Source organism: Balaenoptera ricei, chromosome 21, assembly GCF_028023285.1.
Source record: "Balaenoptera ricei isolate mBalRic1 chromosome 21, mBalRic1.hap2, whole genome shotgun sequence".
NCBI lineage: Eukaryota > Metazoa > Chordata > Mammalia > Artiodactyla > Balaenopteridae > Balaenoptera > Balaenoptera ricei.
In genome coordinates this window covers 8,636,553-8,656,516 of record NC_082659.1, presented here as the reverse complement: position 1 = coordinate 8,656,516, position 19,964 = coordinate 8,636,553, and the positions used below count along the sequence as shown (strand labels likewise).

The 19,964-nt window shown below is 36.2% G+C and overlaps 1 protein-coding gene across 1 annotated transcript in view; it reads right to left on the bottom strand.

Moving 5' to 3' along the window:
• Window positions 1-19,964, bottom strand: part of CSMD1 (CUB and Sushi multiple domains 1) — a 1,821,295-nt gene that overhangs the window by 1,266,532 nt on the left and 534,799 nt on the right. Inside the window, exon 3 of the mRNA XM_059909813.1 lies at window positions 14,763-14,875. Within this exon, the coding sequence (XP_059765796.1) occupies window positions 14,763-14,875 (113 nt within the window). The remainder of the gene's footprint in view (window positions 1-14,762; window positions 14,876-19,964) is intronic.

Sequence of the window (19,964 nt, the reverse complement as noted above, 5' to 3'; positions counted from 1 at the left end):
AAGACTGTGCCATCTATCCTATCAGTGCTGCCCTGGTAGAAGGATGCTATTCAGAAAAGGCATCTTCGACCTTTTTCCTCCCCATCCATCAGTAAACATCTAGAATGCACTCCCACTTCAGAAAAGATAACGCAACGCAATGTGCCTTATTCAAAGGAGGATTTTGGTCTTTTATTCACTCAAACCTATGGTTTTGCATGGACTGGGAATGTTTAGCTTGGAAAAGACAAGTGAAAAGGAAAATGATAAATTATCTTAATAGGGTGAAGGAATTGCCACCTAGTTTTAGACGACAGTTTCTTGCTTTCCAATTTTCTAAGAGTAGAAATGGTTTTAAATTCTGGCCCCAGCCACCTACTAGCTGTATGAACACGACTACAGTGCTTAAGTCCAGTTCCTCATTTGTAAAAGGAGCATTTTATTACCTATCTGTATCTGGATGGTTTAAAAGAGTAAGTTGAGATCATGTGAAACATCTAGCAGCTCAATGAATAACTGTAATATAAATGCCATGGAACCTGGATTCAGAATTACATGATGAAAAACATCAGGGTTTTTTGTTGTTGATGATGATCAAAAATAAACACACAAACATAGTTTTTCATAGCATATCATCATCCCTGTGCAAGACACAGAACCCTTCTGGTCGGGAAGCTCTGTAAGGGAGGACACATTTGTATTGTTTCTCACAAAACCATCCTTAGAGTTTGCACCAGACCAGACGCGTAAGAAACGCTTTAGATGTATCTGAGTTTGGTGCATGGTCACATACAGATCCTCTGGGCCAGGAGGAGGGCATGCCTTGAGACTCACCTGAAAAAGCAGCCACTCAGGAGTTTAGAAACCTCTGCGGTTATTTTTAGTCCACCGAAAGTAACGCTGGCTCTGAGAAGCATTCTGCTTCCCTCAATTAGTATTCTGAGTAATGCCTTATGTTCTGATGGCCTGTCCTGTAACAGGCATGACTGTGACCAGAGAGGGGGCAATTCATTTCAACTGGCTTCTGTTAGAACTGGCTGCTGGAAACAATGCCAGCGATTTTATTTTTGGTCTATTAGTAAAATGACAGCACTAATTCATTTCACAGAGGAACCAAACAGCTGTCAGATGGCAGTGAGCAGAACAGTTCCCATATTACAATTTAGTTATGCTGAGTAGGATTTTTCCACTGGCACAGATTTATACTGTAAAGTGCTCCCAACCCCTTCCAAACAGCACCAGTGACTTGCACTGCACACTTGTCCTTGGAGAGTATGATGAAAAACGATACCAACTATTCACCATTGGGCCTCCACTGGTTAACTCGCCAGATTTAAAACGACAAAGTTTAAGGAAATATAAGTGACACATAGATGTTCTACGAAAATTATTTCTGAAAGTCAAAAAAAATTTTTTTCCCCAACAACATAAAAATTGTATATCAGCAGCCATCTCTTTCTAATAAATTTTCTATTAACTGTTCTCTGGGCATTGATAAGATGAAAGTAGGGACTTGAAATAGTTGGTATTACGTTTTATACTAAGAAGTTTAAGGAGTGCCTTTGGGGTTGAAATCAAAGCGTGATGCCTGTCGATACAGGAGCTTCTGAGAAGAAAATACACACACAAAGGAACCTTGGAAAGCTGGGACTGAAACACTACTGGAACTACTGACACTTACTGCCATGTCTCACACAAAAAATACAAAGGTAAACCTTTTAAACAAGCGCTGTCTGCAAGTAACAACAGAGAATGTGTTGATTGCCAACTTAACAATGACTTAAATTTACAAACACTCCTGAGTCACCTAGTGTTGGACTCTGCTAACTAACAAAGTTGTCTGATCAGTTGCCGCAAAACAACTAGACCTGCTGCTTTGGCAGCTTTTCTCAGGGTCCACTTACTTTTTTGACTGGGCCTTAAGAGGCTGGGTTACATAAGAAGCAGAACTGACACAGAAGAAAGAATACCTGACTTCCGAGGAAAGGAAAAGTGCTCTGGCTGTAGGATCAGGGTCCCACACAATGGCCGCCTATCTTTGTTAATCAAGTTGTATCAGAAGACAACCACGCTCAAGCCCTCAAGCTGTCTAGGGCGGCTATCACACCTCATATTGTACCAGCAGAACTGAGTAGTTGGGCAAAGATCAGACAAACTGCAGCGCAACAAACATTTACTATCTGACCCTTGACAGAAGAAGTTGGCCAGTTCTTTTTAGAGGGACCAAACCTAATTCCAGCTCTTTTAACACTGGATGTCAACATTTGGAAAACTGCCATATCTCTAAAGGAATAAAGTACCTACTCATAAAGTTTTAAGGGTTAAATGAAAATTAACATACAATAAAGTATTTTTTATTATAAAGTGTTAATGTGACTACAGTTTAATAGGCTAGATGGCATCTTATATGGAGGTTGTTGAAAGACCTTTATTAAATGTGGCTAATATACCACCTGAAGAATATTATAAATGTTGTAATGTAATGCTGTATTTCATTGGAATGTTGTGTTTGATTGTTTAAATTCACAGTGCAAATTGTCTGTGTTTATTTTATACACTAGTTTAAAAGGGAAATGATACCTCAATTTTTTTAAGACCTTCAGTACTAAGTGTGTAAGGATTAATTATAAGTACATGTTAACTAGTTACTTTGACTTGGTGAACTTAAATAATACAAAAGTAATTTGTTATCACTACACTCAGATAAAAAGCCATAGTTGTTCCCGTGATTCACACATCTTAGCTTTCCTCCCTCCCCGTCCCCGAAAAAAAAAGAAGTCAAGTAAATATGTAAATTTTGATACACATGTCAGGATTGTGGCATATGGGAAAGTTTTGAGCAAGTGTGAAAGTCTTAAAAAATAAAAAATAAGATGTGGAATGCTAAAACCCCACTTTTATGTGTTGAGATGGATAACACAACCAAAGCTGAAATGTGTTCCATTTCAGCTTATTCCTGCACAAAATCTCCCATTTGTTACCCTCCTACACACAGACAGAACTGAAGGAGGAAACTGAAATGTCCCCCACACACCAGCTGTTCCCTCACCCACCCGCCTCTCCTTCCCAAATGTGGCTTTCCATTCCATTAGTCTAATATTTAAAAGCATATTTTAAGAAAAGTGTATGTATGCTTGGAAAAACAAAATTAACACCTAGAAGATACATATGATTAAAATGACTACTGCAGCTTAATTGGAGCTCTACAAATTCATGTTGCAAGTTGACAGGCCCCAGGCCACTCTTCTCTTGTTAAATGGTGTGTTTTTGTTTTGGTTGTTTTGTTGGGTTTTTTTTTAACTCCCGAGGATAAGAAAGAAATATAAGGTTATATTCTGAAAGAACCGATGTCAAGGATGTCTTCAAGGAAGCGCGTTAGAACAAACAGGGCACTCAACTAGAAAGGGCACGTCATCCTCTGCTATCATGAGGAGGGTATGTTTGCAGACCAGATTCTCGATTACTGGTTTTTAGGGAAAAAAATTGGGAGGATACAAATAAAAGAAAAAAATATTGCTTTTCTTTATTTGAAAGTTTACCTTCATTTCTGTAGCTCATTCTTTCAGTCAACACTCGGACATAATTGAAAGCATTTCCTCTTTAGGTTTACATTACTCTGATTAGCACAAAGAAATAAGTGAAATAAACAATTAGAATGGGAAGAAATGACTGATTATAGAAAATGCACAAACTCACAGTGCAATTTTATATGACGCTTTTTCAAGTTAATCAATAGAATCAATGTTGAGGTTAAGAATAAACCCATAACTGATGATCTCAGAAAATGAATCCTACTGAGGCCAACCTCATATATATTATTCAGAAGACATTTTAGATTGATGTTTTCTGGATATATTTAAAGAACACAATACAGAAAGAAGAAACTGCTTAGTAAGATGAGAAACTTTTTCGATTAACACAGCGTTTAAAAAATATGCTTAGATTTAGCAATAGGGATGCTTGTTTGATATTCAGTGACCCATTAACCTTCTCTAGCAAGAGTATCAGAAATGATAATAAATTTACATTTTAAGTGCAAAGTCAGAAATGGAAATGAACTCTGAATCTCCTGTAGACTGAGTTAAGGACTCTGCAGATAAATATTTGTATCTCTTTATCATCTGGATGTACATTTGGCATTAATTTCACTGTATATCAGAGAGCAAAGCGTTTGCTTAAAGCTTAACTTTTACATAGGGCTACAGACTGATTATATTTCATGTAATTTCCATATCTCTCATAACAGGGCCTACAGATGGGAGGCAGGTCTGCTTCCCCAAGACTAAAGTGATTTTGATGTATCAAATTGTAATATATTTTTGTCCTAATTTATAATGTGCATTTCCAGCATTCTTGGGTACTTTTGATTTCAGTCCATGGATGCTTGTGTGCTTTTCTATTTATAATTCAAATCAATCTCACTCTTTCACATCTTCTCCTATAACCAGTAGCTAGTATAAAAAATGTAATTTCACCTTTCCTCACTGATCTCTATCCTATATTCTTCTTATTGTAGACTAGAGAATAAACAAATCAACAACAAAAGAAGAGTAAAAATGCCTACCTACTTGAGTTGAGAAAAATTTTGAAGTTACACTCACTACAATGTACAACTTGCCAGCTTGTCCTAAAACCAGAAAGAGCCACTCAAAAATTTACCAGGGATGCATCTGTTTTTTTGCACCCTCACTTAGAAAAACACAGAATCATTCATGTTTGCCTATTTTTTTTTTTTTAACTGTGTACCAGAAAAAGCTGAAGAGACACAAAGCACAGAGAAGTTGGGACAGAGGTAGATAGAAGTGTCCCAAGAATAAGATGGCAAAGGGGAAATCAGCACAGAACGGGAAGGATATAAGCATTAAAGAAGCTTATATAATTCCTAATTTAGAAGAAATAACCATACATTACACTTTTTGAGGTCAGCTTCTATGCCAATACTGCAGAGCTGGAAGAATAAATTAAAAGTGTTATATACCAGGGACAGAGCCACATGGTTTAAAGAGCTCATCTTCCGTAAGTTTCATAACAACTCTGTGAGGTTGGTACTTTTCATCCTTAATTTTGCAAGTGAGGAATCTGATACAATAAGTGCTTAAGTAACTTATCCAATGGTCACACTCATAGCGACTGGGAAACTGGGTTAAACCCAGACCTCAGAATCTATGCACCATCCACATATAAACATTTAAGTAATTAATTCTGCCGACACTTCCCATTTCCAGTGCCCGAATAGTAGATAGCCAAGGCCTGAGAGTGTTTAAATAGACAGGTTGTCTAATTTCTAGTGTATTGAGTGACTCATTAAAGACCCATGATAGCCAGAAAAGAGAGACTGATACGAGAAAAATCATCTAACATTATTTTTGCTTATAAACTTCATTTTAAATAATGCTCACTTTTTGCACACATTACCTGAGATTACTTATTACCAAATACATACACATATTAGTTTGGAAATTTGTCTATGACACAAGATATTATTGGGAAAAATCAACAAAAAAGTAAGAGAAAAATCTTGGGAGATGAGTGGGTACAAAGGATAAAACTTAAATTATGATCATGAGGAAATATATTAAGAAATGCAAGTACCATTACATTTTGGGAGGTCAGGCATTAACCAATCCTTATTTTGTTAAAGATGCCTCTTCTATGTAATTAAGTTGTCTTTTATTAAGTCCCTTTTAGACAGACTACTATTTCTGTGTGTAGTTTTCTAGTAAGTACACATTGTTTTCCCTTATTTTTAAAAGAAAAAATTCAGCTACAGGGTTGACCTTAGAACCTAAGAACTCAGCCATTTGAAAACAATATTGAAGGCCTTTTAATTACCTGGTCCCACTTTGTATTCTATTTCCAGGTAAGAGCCATAGATCCATTTAAGAATATTAATTTCTAATATCATCTACAGATGTTTCCCTTTATGATGCTCATTACTTAATTTTTTTAATATTCATTGCAACAAGCTAAATAACTCAATAATACAGAGAAAAATCAAGCAATACTTCTTCTTAAGCATTCCAATGACTCCCCAAAGTCATGTTTATTAAAATTCAGGTATCCTCCTGTACTTTTCTGAATACTCATATTGTGTATGCTATACATATACATGGATGATGGATACACACACACATACACACGTATGCGTGCATACATAGTTACACAAGTACTTTTAAAAATATTTTTTTGACCGAAATGGGATGATACTGCTCTTTTTTTTGGGGGGGCTGCGTTGGGTCTTCGTTGCTGCACGCGGGCTTTCTCTAGTTGCGGCGAGCATTGGCTCCTCTTCGTTGCGGTGTGCGGGCTTCTCATTGCGGTGGCTTTTCTTGTTGTGAAGCATGGGCTCTAGGCACACGGGCTTCAGTACTTGTGGCAGGCGGGCTCAGTAGTTGTGGCTCGTGGGCTCTAGAGCGCAGGCTCAGTAGTTGTGGTGCACAGGCTTAGTTGCTCCGCGGCACACGGGATCTTCCCGGACCAGGGCTCGAACCCATGTCCCTTGCATTGGCAGGCGGATTCTTAACCACTGTGCCACCAGGGAAGTCCCTATACTGCATTTTTTTCACTTCCTTGTACCATGGATGTTCCCTTAGGTCAATATATATAAGACTAAAACGAAGTCTTTTTAACAGTATTGAGTACTTTGAAGAAGATGTTTTCTTAGGCTGATGTTTGAAGGGAAACTGTACCTGACAATATAAACAGTGTGAGTGGGAGTCTGCAAGAGTGTGTGTGTGTGTTGGTGTCTCACTAGGGAAAGAGAACCGACTTAATATCACTCAGTAGATCTCACTGTAGATTTTATGATCTGACGGATTCACAATGATCCACTCCTACTGAATCAGAAACTGGATTTTGCAGTGCACAGAAAGCAGATTCATGTCTCCAGGGTAAATGCACATTAATTAAGTTCATAGAACATATCAAAATGCCAAATTAATAAATTACAATCCACAGGAACTAGACGATTTGCACTGGCAGGACAGCCCTAACCACATCCCAAAGCACTCCGGGCCCGTATATGAAGCCAAACTGTAACCCCAGCTTTGCTTACAGGAGCCGAATCAAAACAAGAGAAACAAGAAATGAGATAAGCAGCAACAACCAGACTGAAGAACCTCTGATGCCTCAAGGGAGCAGAGCTGATACCATCAACTGACAGAAGCCATTCTGACCTTTAGGGCAGTTATGGAACGACTGAGAACTGGATCCGGAGGAAGTCTATGAAGTCTACGTACCAAATTATGCGCGTAATCTCACAACCTCATAGACAGTGAGATATCCATGACTCTCAAATGGAGAAAGTTGTATCCAGCATGGGACCCAGAGCAGGGAGCGCCTTGCACTGGCGAATGGTCCACCTCAACTCCTGGCCACACCCACAGCAGGGACGGCGCTGGGTGGACCGAGGGGCTCACAGAGCTGCTGGCTGAGCACCCCTCTCCTCTTGGCTGAGTTTCACTGGACGTGGCTTAGCCTCTGGCACTTATTCCATCTTTGTTCTTTCATCAGGCATATCAATAGCCATCGGTTATATACCAGCCTCTCTACATTGCCTACGCTCACTTCCTGGTGGCGGCACTCCTTCTGTCTGCTCTGACCCATCATTTGATTGACTTAAAGTTGAACTTTCAGAAAGTCGCTACCTCTCTCCTATCTCTGCACGTTTTGGAGACGTTAGTATTCATGTTACTAACAGCAGTAATTAATTTCAAGTGCCATTCCAAAACCTTTGATTAATGGTCCTAGGGTACCTACTGTTGAACACCCCTGCAAATCAAGAACAAAAAATGGGTACCCAGGCTCTGGCAACTAAGCCTAGGGAAGGACTGATATGAGGACCAACTGCTCTGCTCTCTACAACCAGGTGAAACGTGTCCTCAGGAAGGTGTGTCCTCACCTGGGTTTACCAACACAGAGTATCTAATAGTCAAGAGGAAAGTAAATCGAGAAGTTTCCCATTTGTTTCAGCCTCAGTAATTGTTATAAATCCAAAATAATGTTACAGTGTCGGCTGATGGATAGCTAGCTGCTGTTCCTCGGCCACCACTTTCTTCAATCAGAAATGTTTCTCTCCTGCCAGGTCGGTCACTCACATTCCACACTTTAATTCAGGTTGAGTTTGGATAATCACTTCAAGGGAGAACTAAATCAGCGCTGACATCCTAAATAAAGCTTTGAGCTTGAAGGGTAATAATCTAGCTGCTCTTTCTAAATCCAGATCCACGGATGTTAAAGGAAAGAAGATTCTGCTGGAGGGATGTGTCAGAGGGAAATGCCAAATACATTCAGTGAACAAGAAACATACTCTCAGTAAGAAGATCCACCCGTTAATTGTGACACTTATTAGCAATTCACCTTTTAGGTTTTGAGGGAAAGAAATATGAACTACCGGCTGAAATTAAGCTAGGATTGAGTGCAGAATTTTTATCAAACAATATTTCGGAATATTTACTTTGTGACAAATGTCAAGGATTCAAATTTGTCCTTGGAGCCCCTCATTGCCCTCAAGGATGCAAACAAAAATAGCCACAAGAGAAGGCATAATACGTGCCATCCAATTGCTCAAGTTAAAAGTGCTGCAAGAGCTCACAATTCACTTAATCCACCTTATTCCTCTTCTCTCTGCAAACGTTTTGGGCATCACAATCATGATTTAAAAGCCAAAACGTGACAAACTTGTAAAATGGAAGCCCATGCAAACAAAAATGCTTCCGTTTACGTAAAAGTCCAGTGAGATGAATTCAGCCTTTTCCTTGAGGATCTCACAGAGGAAGCGTTCCCCGTCACACATGAAACAATATAAACCCAACTCCCTAACTGCGAGGCCAGCCAGAGGGGCCATCCTCCAGGCCCACCGTGAACTCTAAACAGGACACAGGAAACTTCCTACAGTTCTTAAAGATGGTAAATGCTTTTCTCCATAGTTTTGCCCGTGATTCTTCCTCACTCAGAAAGATCCCCTGATGATGCATCTTCCTGGAGAACTTCTACCCAGTGACTGATACAAAGTCGGCATTTAGCACTTGAGCTTTGTAAACACTGTATTTGAGGTACAGCCCAAGCATTAACTCTGTCAGGACTCTACTTGTCCCCAAGTACACCTGACCTTCCCTCTTCTGCCCAATCATGTCAAACACCGTAACTACTTATTAGAACAAATTACACTCTCTGTTCTACTGAATTTTGTCGTGTTCCCCTACTACTCCTTCAGAACAGACACCATTCCTGCCACCATCTTTGTATTCCTATCATTTAGCTCAGTATTGGGTCTCTAGCAGATACTCAATAAAAGCTTAGTAAATAAACGAAAGAATGAATGAGTAAATCTGTGTGTGCATAAGAACATACGTATATTCTCCGTGTGTATAGCATATATACACTTGTGTATGTGTGTATATATGTAAATGCGTAATTATGTATACACACGTGATAATATGCATGTATTCATATGTATGTATTTTCATACATGGAAACAAACTTAACTATATGAGAGAACATATACTAAGTGGTTAAGAATTACAATTTCTGGAAATAGACTTGTTGAATTTCCCCTTTCACATTTAGTAGTTATAAGGTCTTGGCAAACTAAATAACTATAGGTCACTACCTAATTTTCTCTATCCCATAATATTAGGTAATTTTACATTGCTTATAGGAATCTTGAAGATTTAATAAGAAAATGTACATAACACTTTATACCATACTAGGCACATGCATCCATCTATCTACCTGTCTACCTATTTATCAAGTATCTATTTACCTACCAATCTATTAACTATTTTATCTATTGATTATCTATTCATCTATCTCTTTCATCTATCTACCTACCTATCATCCATTTATTTACTATTTATCTATTCATCCATAGAGATACATATACCTTAGTAAGCAGGACAATGCTATAATTGATAAAATGAATAATTTTAAGACAAAAAAAATTGAAAGAGAAGAATTCCTTTAGAATAGCATTTTATAACCCAAGGGAGTCTCTTAAAGCATCTTCGTGGGCAACCGTTTTTCTCACTCCAACTAATGAGCTATTTGGTATGCAAAACAATTTCCTGTCACAAGCAAATTTTTCCTATTTAGTAATGTCAAATTCCTCCTCGCTACACTGGTGGTATTTTTTTTTAAACAGATTTTTTAAACTGTCAGATTCATATAGATTTCATGAATAATATTTAAGGCCAATATATTCAAATACGGCACCATGGGAAGGTGAGATAAATGTTGAATTGTAAAATTAGTATTTTATGAACAAAATATTTGACTGTCTACATTTGTGGCTAAAATTTTTCCCTTTTCAACTACCACATCAGCCAGCATTTTTAAAGAAATCTTAAAGAGAATAGATTCCTACCATTTCTATCAGCTTTGCCTTAGACAAGAATCCAGTTTAACCTTCCTTTGCCTCACCAAACAATTATTGAAAATGTAAATATCTGTGGCAAAATATGCATAAAATTTTCATTTCAATTTCTTTACAAAAACTGTCATCTCATGGATTAAGCCTTGGCCAATTTAATTCCCAATCAATGGAATTGCCCTACACTATAGAGAAATGTTCTATAGAAGGAAAGTATTTATTCTAGTGAATACACATTGGACACATTAATTTGAATCACAGAGTTGGGGCTTTCTATTCAAGTACAAGTACTATAATATACAAAAGTTCTATTTCACACAAAGTATTGGATTATCAAAATACAATCACTGTCAAAGAAACTTATTTCACTTGCAAATATATCTAAAAAGTCCATCTAAATTATAGTAAATAATTGGTAAAAAACTAAATTTTAAAAATATAACCAATACTAAAATTATTAAAAGTCAATGTATGAAAAATTACCAAGTAATTCATGAAACATTTGAAATGATATTCAGGATAAAAATAAAGATGTGCATTAACAAGAGAAATGTCACTTAAAAATAAATCAGACTTCAGAACCAAAAATTGGGAGTTGAAGAGTTTTCATCATATATTCACTACTGTTTCTAATGCTTAGTTCACTTTGTCACCAGTAAGAAAAAGCATTAAAACAGGGGAAGGTTTCCCTCTTAAAAAATGAAAAAATAAAAAGAGCATCAGAGTGACAAGTTCTTTGGGGCATAAGCTCGAGATTGTCCCATGTCACCAAATGGAATTGTTCTCTTTGTCCTTAAGTCTAATGACTGCCTTGTCACACATTTGTCATGACATAATATCTGTCACGTCCTGACATGCCATGTCAATTTTCCGACCTCCTATATGATTTTTTTTCTTAAATCATAAATAAACTTGATGACAAAAATAATTTTATTTTAGTAACTGAGATCTTGATGAAAGGAAGTTGGCAAATAGAAATACATGAATGAATGCTATTTATACACATAGGACTTCAGTATTGGATAAATGTAGGAATTTTGATAGTAATCCATCTCACTGTAAATTATGTGTAATCCTAATACTTTTTGTTATAAATTTACCAAAGAAAATTATGCAAATTCTTTGGTTGACCACGAAGAATAATGTTCAGTGACGGAACTAGGAAATTTAACATTATAAAACACCCTACTAAATTAGTAACTACAATTTTATTAGTCTGTATTTATGGGTTAAAATATGTTGATTTCATCAACAATCTATAAACTTACTATTTAGAGAGCTAATTACTGTATGTGAATAATGTTAGTGTGAAATTTATAAATATTTCCATTTAATTTCCAGGGTTAAATTCAACAACCAAATGCATCAATTAGAATATTTTAATTTATTGTTTCCATACTCCTTAGGTAGCTTAATATCTCTATGTATGAATAATTTATGCAATGTACCAGTCCAAAGTACCATCAGCAAACTATAATAAAGTTCAGTTCCTTGATTAAGTTTATTATAAAGGTTATTTTGTATAGACAAATTTTTTAAATTTGGAAGATTTTCTCCAATTCAAGCAAATAAATGAAAATTAGAAATTTAAACATCAATATGGTAATACTAAATAATTACTAATTTTAATTAGATAAATTAGTAATGGTTTAAGAACTAGAGAAAAAAAATTTTAAGCTGATATAGTATTACATTTTTAAAAAAATAAATTTATTTATTTATTTTTGGCTGTGTTGGGTCTTTGTTGCTGTGCACGCGGGCTTTCTCTAGTTGCGGCGAGCGGGGGCTACTCTTCGCTGCGGTGTGCAGTCTTCTCCTTGCAGTGGCTTCTCTTGTTGCGGAGCACAGGCTCTAGGTGCGTGGGCTTCAACAGTTGTGGCACGCGGGCTCAGAAGTTGTGGCTAGTGGGCTCTAGAGCACAGAGCTCAATAGTTGTGGCGTACGGGCTTAGTTTCTCCGCGGCATGTGGGATCTTCCTGGACCAGGGCTCGAACCTGTGTCCCCTGCATTGGCAGGCGGATTCTTGACCACTGTGCCACCAGGGAAGCCCTAGTATTACATTTTTAAATTAAATTCTCTTTAGATGTCTTAGATAAGACGTGGACGTTTTATTATATTATTTGGCTTATATTAATTACTTGATGGAGTCTTGCCAATATAAAAACCAATGGGATTCGATGTTCTGGTTACAAAACGACTTTAGACATTTTTCTGACTATTATCACTGCTTCTGCTTAATATATCTGAATAAGTGTATTTACATATTTTAAACACTGCTCAATAAAAATCTCACTTTTCCCCATGACCATTACATTGGTAAGTTACAATTATGTCTAAATTCCCTGTGAGAACTGATACTATTGATAAATCAGTTGATACCTACAGTGAAAGCTTTAGTCTCTTCTAGATAAATTCTCTAGTCTTTAATCTTCTGTTTAGACTATTTAACTTTATTTCTCCAGATAGTACAAATTTATTTTCTCAGTAGACCTTTAATCTAATTGAGAACTATTTTACAAATAAAGATATTGAATATTTTATACAATTTCTGTTTTGCTGACAAAGTACTTTTTATTTTAATAGTTTTTTCTTTCAAAATAATGACTTGTATTAACTTGTAAATATCAGACTATATTGTAATGTCACTAAAACACAAATTTCAAAAAACTGCATCTTCACACATCAACATTTGAAAAAATACATTGAACTCATGACCTTGTTTACTTTTCTCATCATTTTCCCAATTTTGTTAATAACTCATAAACATTTTCCCAACAGAGAAAAATCTCAATCATTTTTTATTTTACCATGCTGACAACCACTAACACCAACAACAATAGCCCGGAAAGATTCAGTAGAATTATTCATCTGGCAATCTCCCAGCATCAGTAGAGTTTCTGCAACATTTATCTTACGAAATTTAACAAAACATGATATTCAAGGATCAACTTTGTCAGAAAGGGGAGGAAAATTGCCAAGGTTTCTAAAATGTTGAAGCATTATCTACCTTCCGAGCAAATACCATATATGCTGATTGGACAACTTCTGTTTCACAGTACCTAGTACAGATGGCTTTAGAAACACTTTTGTAATGTTAAGCGAAAAAGAAATTATGTGAAGTTAGGGTATACAGGATAGTGGTAGATACCAGCAAATCTGAAAGATAATAGCACCCATTAATCTTAAACTAGCCTGTTACTCTTCCAAAGATTAAATTATCCCCTGGTAATCAGTAATATACTTAAAGATGAGTTACCCTTTCAGGCCACTGATGCAGGTTTATATATAAACGCAGTGGCCTGGAAGAATTGGAGTCAGAATAGTATACAATACTAAGCATCATTCCACATAAGACTTTAAATAAAAGGATAAATTGCTCTGTTTATTTTACTGTGCAAAGAAGACATTCTACCCTTGTATTTTCTGATAATTGCATAGTAGTTAAGTTCAGTTGCACAAAGCACATGTAGATTTTATCTTTCCACGAAGAATGATTTTTGCCCAAGTATACGGAATACTCCAAAGAAGAACATACACAGATATGACTGAACCCAGAAAGGCTTGTTAAGTGAACAGTGTGTGTTGTAAATAGGGATTGGGCTATCCCTTACCCACAGTCCTTTTCAATTCATGGGCTTCAGAGTCTATGTTAAAAATAAAAGATTTTGTGTTACACATGAAAGAAAATTTAAAATATCTATGTGAAACAAGACTAAAGAGACCTCAGCATTTACACTTACAGTATTAGTAGTGCAATTTCTTAAAACCGAATACTTAAAGTGATCATCTGTATTATTCCCTCTATCAAAGGTTGAACTCTCTTTTATCTTCTTAAAATTTCTGCCCCAAACAGTCACCAATGACAGCAAGACCCTAAGGGCACCTTGGCACAAAATCCGAAAACACCAAAAAACAAAAACAAAACAAAACTCACTCCTCCTGATGCTTTGCAAGCACCAAACAGTAAAACTGAAATCATTTTCTCCATTAAAAGTTTCCACTTTGTCAACCAAAACTCACGCAATGGAATTCCCTTTACCTAAGCACCAACTCTGAGTATTACTGTCCAACAATAATTTTAAGAAAACATGTCTGCCTTAAGAATTAATTCTTCACAGAAAAGGCGCTCTATCAATTAGTATTCTAAATTCTCAAAACTTCTCTACCACGTGTCAAAAGAAAAACCACTCTTCCAATCAAAAAGTTCTACCAGTAAAGGAAAATTGTCCACACACGTTTTGTGCTAGAATGTTGGGCCATTGTAGTAAATAGTGTTCTCCCATCATCAAAGCACACAAGTCAAATGTTTGCACCATTAAACCACCTCTGAAATAGCAGCTTCCGTTTGCATGAAAATCTTCAGCGTGAGGTCACCTGGACGGTGGGTGTGCGCAGTGCACAATAAGCATCCTACCTTCATACAGGGCTTTGAAGCCCTGGGCACTCACGGCGAAGTCTGTCGTGAACCACAGAGTAAGGATGGAGCCGGTGCTGACGATGCAGGAAGGGAGCTGAAATCCCGACAACCTAAATTTCAAAAAGAGGTGAATACAGTCAAAAAGCGTGAACTTGTTATTGAAGCTTATTTGATGAAGTCATTCAATTCCTCTTTCCACTGTGGCCTGTTTATTTGACATAAGTCACTGAACAATTACGTGATCCATACACCAGGTGTTGCCAGGTAATTGAAATGAAGCATTTTCAGGGACCAGAGTTTGCTTATTTAAACACTTTTTGAAAAGATTTTTTTCTTGAAGGACATGTACAATACACCATTGTCTAAAGAGAGCGCACAGAACTTACAGCAATGCAGTCATCCTTACACCTGCTGTGCAAAACAATGTAACACTGCATGTGCTTTTGAGTTTAGTTTTCTCTTAAATTATTAGATAGTGTGCTGTCACAACTCATCATTAATGTGCTTATTCTTACTATCTTCCCACCCCCCAATAAATCGGTTTCTCTTGAAAAGAAAACAAATCCTAGTCACAACGTCAGAAATAAAAATCAATGACTACCTTGCGCTCAGGTCAAATGAATTGATTTTGATATTTGGTTTTCAAGACAAATCTTTTGGATTTTAAGATATGTGTTTCAATTATAACTAGGTTGGGATATATTAAGAAATCTTAATGATGAGAAAGAACTCTGAAGGAGTGAACTAGTATAATAATATGTAAAATATAATACTTTACAAACAGATAGCTTTTCTAAAGGTTAAAGAGATGCTTCAATTTATATCTTACCTAAAGTTTACTAATTAAATAGTTTGTCTACAGTTGCATGGTTTAGTGTAGTCTGAACAAAAACTTCTGACTCAAAAAAAAGAAAAAAATCAACATTCATTTCCAGGGGGAGAAACTCTGTCTTGCCAGTAAGTCTACGGTATTAAAGGCCTAATTACAACCACTGTAGTTGCAGAATCAAACCAGAAACTAATAAGAGAAAAATGACAGGACAATTGTCAACCAGCAAACAGCACACTTCTAAATAATCCATGGATCAAAGAAGTCTCAAGGGAAATTTTTTAAAGTACATTAAACTGAATGAAATATAAACACAAGATACCAATATCTGTAGGACTCAGCTAAGCAGTGCTGAAGGGGAAGTTAACAGCACTGAAAACATACATTAGGAAAGAGGAAAATTCTCATATGTGTAATCCAAGTTCCCATCTCAAGAGCTTAGAAAAGGGAGAGTAAAATAAACCTAAAGCAAGAAGGCAAGAAATTACAGATAAATGCCAAAATCAATGGAAATGAAAACAGGAAAGCAATGAAACAAAGCCTAATTCTTGGAAAAGATCAACAAAATTAACACATGTAGCAGAAATGACCAAAAAAAAAAAAAAAAAAGAGGGGGATAAGAATAAATAGAGATAAGAATAGGGATAAGAATAAGGAGGGGATTAGATAAATATCTAATAACAGGAATAAAATAGCACATATTACTAGAGACCCCACAGATATGGAAAAAATGCTCTAAAAACTACACCCATAAATTTGACAAAACTGAAATTGCTTACTTCCTTAAAACACACACACACAACAAATGACCACAACTTACTCCATGAAACAGAAAATGTGAATAACATTTACATTACATTTAATGTAATGTAATGTAAATGTTAATGTAATGTAACATTGAATAGTTACACTATAACTATTAAAACTCCCCTGAAAGAAAAGTCCAGGCCCAGGTGGTTTTACAGAAGAATTCTTCTGCCATAGACTGAATGTCTGTGTCACCCCAAAGTCATATGTTGAAATCTAATCCCCATCACGATGGTATTTGGAGTGGGGCCTTTGGGTGGTAATTAGATCATGAGGGCACAGTATCCTTATGAAAGCGACTCCAGAGAGTTCTCTCGCCCCTTCTGCCATGCGAGGACACAGCAAGAAGACACTGTCTCTGAACAGGAAGCGGGCCTTCAGCAGACACTGAAACAGCGGGCACCTTGACCTTGGACTTCCCAGTCTCAAGAACCACACAAGAGAAGTTTTTGTTTTTTATAAGCCACCCAGTCTATGGTATCTGTTATACATACTAAGGCATTTACCTAAATGCACCGAGACATCTACCAAACATGTAAAGAATTAACAATTTTACGCAATCTCTTCCAGAAAACAGAATTGGATAAAACACTTCCTTACTCATTTTATGGCACTATTATTACTCTGTGCTATGGACTGAATTGTTGCTTCCAAAATTTGCATAGTGAAGCCCTAACCCCCAATGTAACTGTATTTGTCATTTCTTTATTTTTTCAGTTTTCATTGGCATATGGTTGATTTACAATGTTGTGTTAGTTTCAGGTGTACAGCAAAGTGAATCAGTTTATTTGTAGATATGGATATGGATCTATGTGTGTATGTATATATATATATATATGTGTGTATGTATGTGTGTGTATATATATATATATATATATATATATATATATATATATATATATATCCATTCTTTTTCAGATTATTTTCTCATACAGGTTATTACAGAATATTGAGTAGAGTTCCCTGTGCTATACCGTAGGTACTAGATATCCATTTTATGTACAGTAATGTATATATGTTCATCTCAATCTCCTAATTTATCACTTTCCCCCAGGTTTCCCCTTTAATAACCATAAATAAGGCTTTTAGGAGGTAATTAAGAGGAACTAAATTCATAAGGATGGGATGCTAATCCAACAGGACTGGTGGCCTTATAAGAAGAGGACAAAGAAGAGGAAGAACTCTCTCTGTCTCTTCCCTTTCCTCCGACCCTGCCACACGCGTGCACTAAGAAAAGGCCATGTGCTCGCACACCCAGAAGACAGGGGTCTACGAACCAGGAGGAGAGTCTTCACGAGAACTTGACCATACTACACCCTAATATCAGATTTTTAGCCTCCAAACATGTGAGAAAATACAGCTCTGTTGTTTAAGTCACCCAATCTATGGTATTTTGTTGTGCAGACCAAGCTAAGACACCCTGCTACCAAAGACGGACAAAGGCAGCACCAAAAAAAAAAAAAAAAAGAAAGAAAGAAACAGACAAATATCCCTCATAAATACAGATGTAAGAGTCCTTAACAGAATAAGAGAAAATAGAAGTAAGCAATAGATAACAGTTGTTCAATAAGGCCAAGGGGTGTTTATTCCAGGAATGTAAACACAGTTCAGTATTTGAAAATCAATCAACGTAATCTGCCATAATAACAAGCTACAGAATAAAATCACAGGACTGTAATATTCTATGTAGGAAAAAGCATTTGACTAATTTAAGCATCCAATCATGAGAAAAACTTTCAATAAAATACGAATGGAGGAAAAATCCCCAACTTGACAATGAGTACCTGTAAAAAAAAAAAAAAACAAAAACAACAACCTACATCTAACATTATACTTATTGGGGGAAGACTGAATGCTTCCCCCTAAGACTAAGAACAGGCAAAAAGGTATGGTTTCACCACTTTTATTCAACATTATGCCAGAGGATCTAGCCAGTGCCATAAGCCAAGTAAAAGAAATAAATGCATACGGATCAGAAAGGAAAAAATAAAATCGACTCTACTTGTGCAATTAGCTACATAGATTATGCCAAGGAATCTACAAGAAAACTTGAGTTAATACTTGAAATTAGCAACTGCCCAGGATACACAATGAACATACAAAATTCAGTTTTATTTATACATGCTAGCACTGAACATGTGGACACCAAAATTAAAGATACAATGCCATTTACAATAGCCAAAAGAACACTTAGATATAACAGGTACAAAACTGTGTCCTGAAAACCCTATAATGCTGAAGAAAGAAATGAATAAAAAATTAAAGAGAGCAATATACCACGTTAATAGACTGGAAGACTCAACACTGTGAAGATGTCCATTCTCCTCAGACTTATATGTAGGTTTAAGACAATTTCTGTCAAAATCCCAGCAAGACTTTTTTTAGACACAGCCAAGATTCTTCTAAAATTTAAATGGAAAGCCAAAAAAAAAAAAAAAGAATGGCTTAAACAATTTTGAAAAAGGATAAAATAGGAGGAATCAGTACACCTGTTTTCAAGACTTACTTTGTAGCTACTGTAACCAAATCCATGTGGTACTGGCAGAGGGATAGACCAATCCATCAGTGTACCAAAACAGAGAACTCAGACTCATGTAAATATGCCCAAATAATTTTTGAAAAGGTGTAAAGGCAACTCGGTGGAGCAAAGAAAGCCTTTCAACAAACGGTGCTTGAACAACTGGACGTCCACAGGCAAAGACAACCAAAAAGAGCCTAGACCAAAGTCTAACACCCTATAGAATAATTAACTCAATATGGGATCACAGACATAAACGTAAAATGTAAAAATATACAACTTTTAGGGGAAATCATAGGGGAAAATCTTTAGGATCTTGGACTAGCCAAAGAGTTCCTAGACTGGACACCAAAAGCACAATCCATAAAAGAAAAAAGTGATAAACATTAAAACCATTCGCTCTGTGAAAGACCCAGTTAAGAAATGAAAAGACATGCTACAGACTGCTAAAAAATATCTGCAAACCACGTATCTGACAAGGACATGTGTCTAGAATATATTAAAAAAACTTTAAAGACTCAACAGCAAAAGAACAAATAATGTAATTAGAAAACAGGCAAAAAACAAAGTGTCGATTCATCTAAAAGGATATACAGATGGCAAATAAGCACACGAAAAGATGTTCAACACCATCAGTCATTTGGGAAATGCAAATTAAAACCACAAAGAAATATCACTCCTATTGTAGTGATATACACACCTATTCAGAATGGCTAAAATGAAAAACAGAATACACACACCTATTCAGAATGGCTAAAATGAAAAACAGTGACAATACCAAACACTGGCTAGAATGTGGAGAAAATGGATTGCTCATATATCGCTACTGGGCAGAACCACTTTGGAAAACAGTTTGACAGTTTCTTAAAAAATTAAACATGCAATTATCAGATGACCAAGCAATTATTCTCCTGGGCAGTATTTACCCCAGAGAAATGAAGATTTATGCTCACACAAAACCTGTACTAGAATATATATGAATATATATATATGTACACATATATATACACATAAACATACACTTAATAATCAAAAACTGGAAATA